Source organism: Palaemon carinicauda, chromosome 5 (genome assembly GCF_036898095.1).
Source record: "Palaemon carinicauda isolate YSFRI2023 chromosome 5, ASM3689809v2, whole genome shotgun sequence".
NCBI lineage: Eukaryota > Metazoa > Arthropoda > Malacostraca > Decapoda > Palaemonidae > Palaemon > Palaemon carinicauda.
The window spans coordinates 190,987,787-190,990,286 of NC_090729.1; the positions used below are offsets into that span (position 1 = coordinate 190,987,787).

General features: G+C 34.2%; 1 protein-coding gene and 1 long non-coding RNA gene across 2 annotated transcripts in view; both read right to left on the reverse strand.

Moving 5' to 3' along the window:
• Window positions 1–2,500, reverse strand: part of LOC137640740 (uncharacterized) — a 464,418-nt gene that overhangs the window by 89,647 nt on the left and 372,271 nt on the right. The gene's annotated exons all lie outside the window — the stretch shown is intronic.
• LOC137640739 (zinc transporter ttm-1-like) overlaps window positions 1–2,500 on the reverse strand; it is a 30,905-nt gene that overhangs the window by 13,643 nt on the left and 14,762 nt on the right. Inside the window, exon 2 of the mRNA XM_068373219.1 lies at window positions 412–565. Within this exon, the coding sequence (XP_068229320.1) occupies window positions 412–565 (154 nt within the window). The remainder of the gene's footprint in view (window positions 1–411; window positions 566–2,500) is intronic.

The window sequence follows — 2,500 nt, forward strand, 5'->3', positions numbered from 1 at the left end:
CAATGTCAGGATGCCTGAAAACTCTTAAATCAATCAATCAATCAATCTTAAAACACAAATCAAATAATCAATCTTAAAACACACATAAAACTATTTGCTTGTAAGGTTTTTAATTGAATTGGTTTTATTCTTTATTTATAAACAAACAATATCTGTGTCAATGACCTTAGATGCTAGGATGCCAGAAAGCTCAAAATCAGTCAATCGATCAGTCAATCAATCAATCTTTAAACGCAAATAAAACCATTCGCTTTTAAGGTTTAAAATTGAATTGGTTTTATTCTTTATTTATAAACTAACAATATCGGCGCCAATGACCTTCGATATCAGGATGCCAGAATGCTCAAAATCATTCAATTAATCTTAAAACAGAAATAAACCAGACGTAAAACACTTGTCTTAAATCCTCACACGATGTTAATCCCGATGCCAATGCTAGCCATGGCAAGCATAACGTCTGGATCCAGGTTGTAGTCTGGGTTCATGAGCCTCTGGACTGCTGCGGCCACCAGCAGTCCAGTCACTACCCATACGATCAGCACGGAGGCCACTGAACCGAGAACCTCTGTTGGATAGAAAAAAAATGGGAAGTTAGTTCTTGCTTGAAGAAGTTGGACTTGGGTGATGTTGGTTAATGCTTGAAGAAGTTGGAAGAGGGTGAAGTGAAGTTGGTTAATGCTTGAGTTAGTTAGTTGTTGCTTGAATAAGTTGGGTTAAGGTAAAATTGGTTAATTCTTGAAGAATTTGTAGTAGGATGAAGTGAAGTTGGTTAATGCGTGAGTTAGTTAGTTGTTGGTTGAATAAGTTGGGTTAAGGTAAAATTAGTTAATTCTTGAAGTACTTGTAGTAGGATGAAGTGAAGTTGGTTAATGCTTGGAGAATTTTGAAAAAGGGGGAAGTGGGTTAATTTTGGATGAAGTTGATTAATGCTTGAAGGAGTTGGAGTATGGTTAAGTTGGTTAATGATTGAAGACGTTGAGTTGGTTAATGATTGAAGAATTTTGTAAAGGGTGAAGTTGGTTAATTCTTGAAGACGTTGAGTTGGTTAATGATTGAAGAATTTTGTAAAGGGTGAAGTTAGTTAATTCGTGAAGACGTTGAGTTGGTTAATGATTGAAGAATTTTGTAAAGGGTGAAGTTGGTTAATGATTGAAGACGTTGAGTTGGTTAATGATTGAAGAATTTTGTAAAGGGTGAAGTTGGTTAATTCTTGAAGACGTTGAGTTGGTTAATGATTGAAGAATTTTGTAAAGGGTGAAGTTAGTTAATTCGTGAAGACGTTGAGTTGGTTAATGATTGAAGAATTTTGTAAAGGGTGAAGTTGGTTAATTCTTGAAGACGTTGAGTTGGTTAATGATTGAAGAATTTTGTAAAGGGTGAAGTTAGTTAATTCTTGAAGACGTTGAGTTGGTTAATGATTGAAGAATTTTGTAAAGGGTGAAGTCGGTTAATTCGTGAAATCGTTGAGTTGGTTAATGATTGAAGAATTTTGTAAAGGGTGAAGTCGGTTAATTCGTGAAGACGTTGAGTTGGTTAATGATTGAAGAATTTTGTAAAGGGTGAAGTTGGTTAATGATTGAAGACGTTGAGTTGGTTAATGATTGAAGAATTTTGTAAAGGGTGAAGTTGGTTAATTCTTGAAGACGTTGAGTTGGTTAATGATTGAAGAATTTTGTAAAGGGTGAAGTTAGTTAATTCGTGAAGACGTTGAGTTGGTTAATGATTGAAGAATTTTGTAAAGGGTGAAGTTGGTTAATGATTGAAGACGTTGAGTTGGTTAATGATTGAAGAATTTTGTAAAGGGTGAAGTTGGTTAATTCTTGAAGACGTTGAGTTGGTTAATGATTGAAGAATTTTGTAAAGGGTGAAGTTAGTTAATTCGTGAAGACGTTGAGTTGGTTAATGATTGAAGAATTTTGTAAAGGGTGAAGTTGGTTAATTCTTGAAGACGTTGAGTTGGTTAATGATTGAAGAATTTTGTAAAGGGTGAAGTTAGTTAATTCTTGAAGACGTTGAGTTGGTTAATGATTGAAGAATTTTGTAAAGGGTGAAGTCGGTTAATTCGTGAAATCGTTGAGTTGGTTAATGATTGAAGAATTTTGTAAAGGGTGAAGTTAGTTAATTCTTGAAGACGTTGAGTTGGTTAATGATTGAAGAATTTTGTAAAGGGTGAAGTCGGTTAATTCGTGAAATCGTTGAGTTGGTTAATGATTGAAGAATTTTGTAAAGGGTGAAGTTAGTTAATTCTTGAAGACGTTGAGTTGGTTAATGATTGAAGAATTTTGTAAAGGGTGAAGTCGGTTAATTCGTGAAATCGTTGAGTTGGTTAATGATTGAAGAATTTTGTAAAGGGTGAAGTTAGTTAATTCTTGAAGACGTTGAGTTGGTTAATGATTGAAGAATTTTGTAAAGGGTGAAGTCGGTTAATTCGTGAAGACGTTGAGTTGGTTAATGATTGAAGAATTTTGTAAAGGGTGAAGTTGGTTAATGATTGAAGACG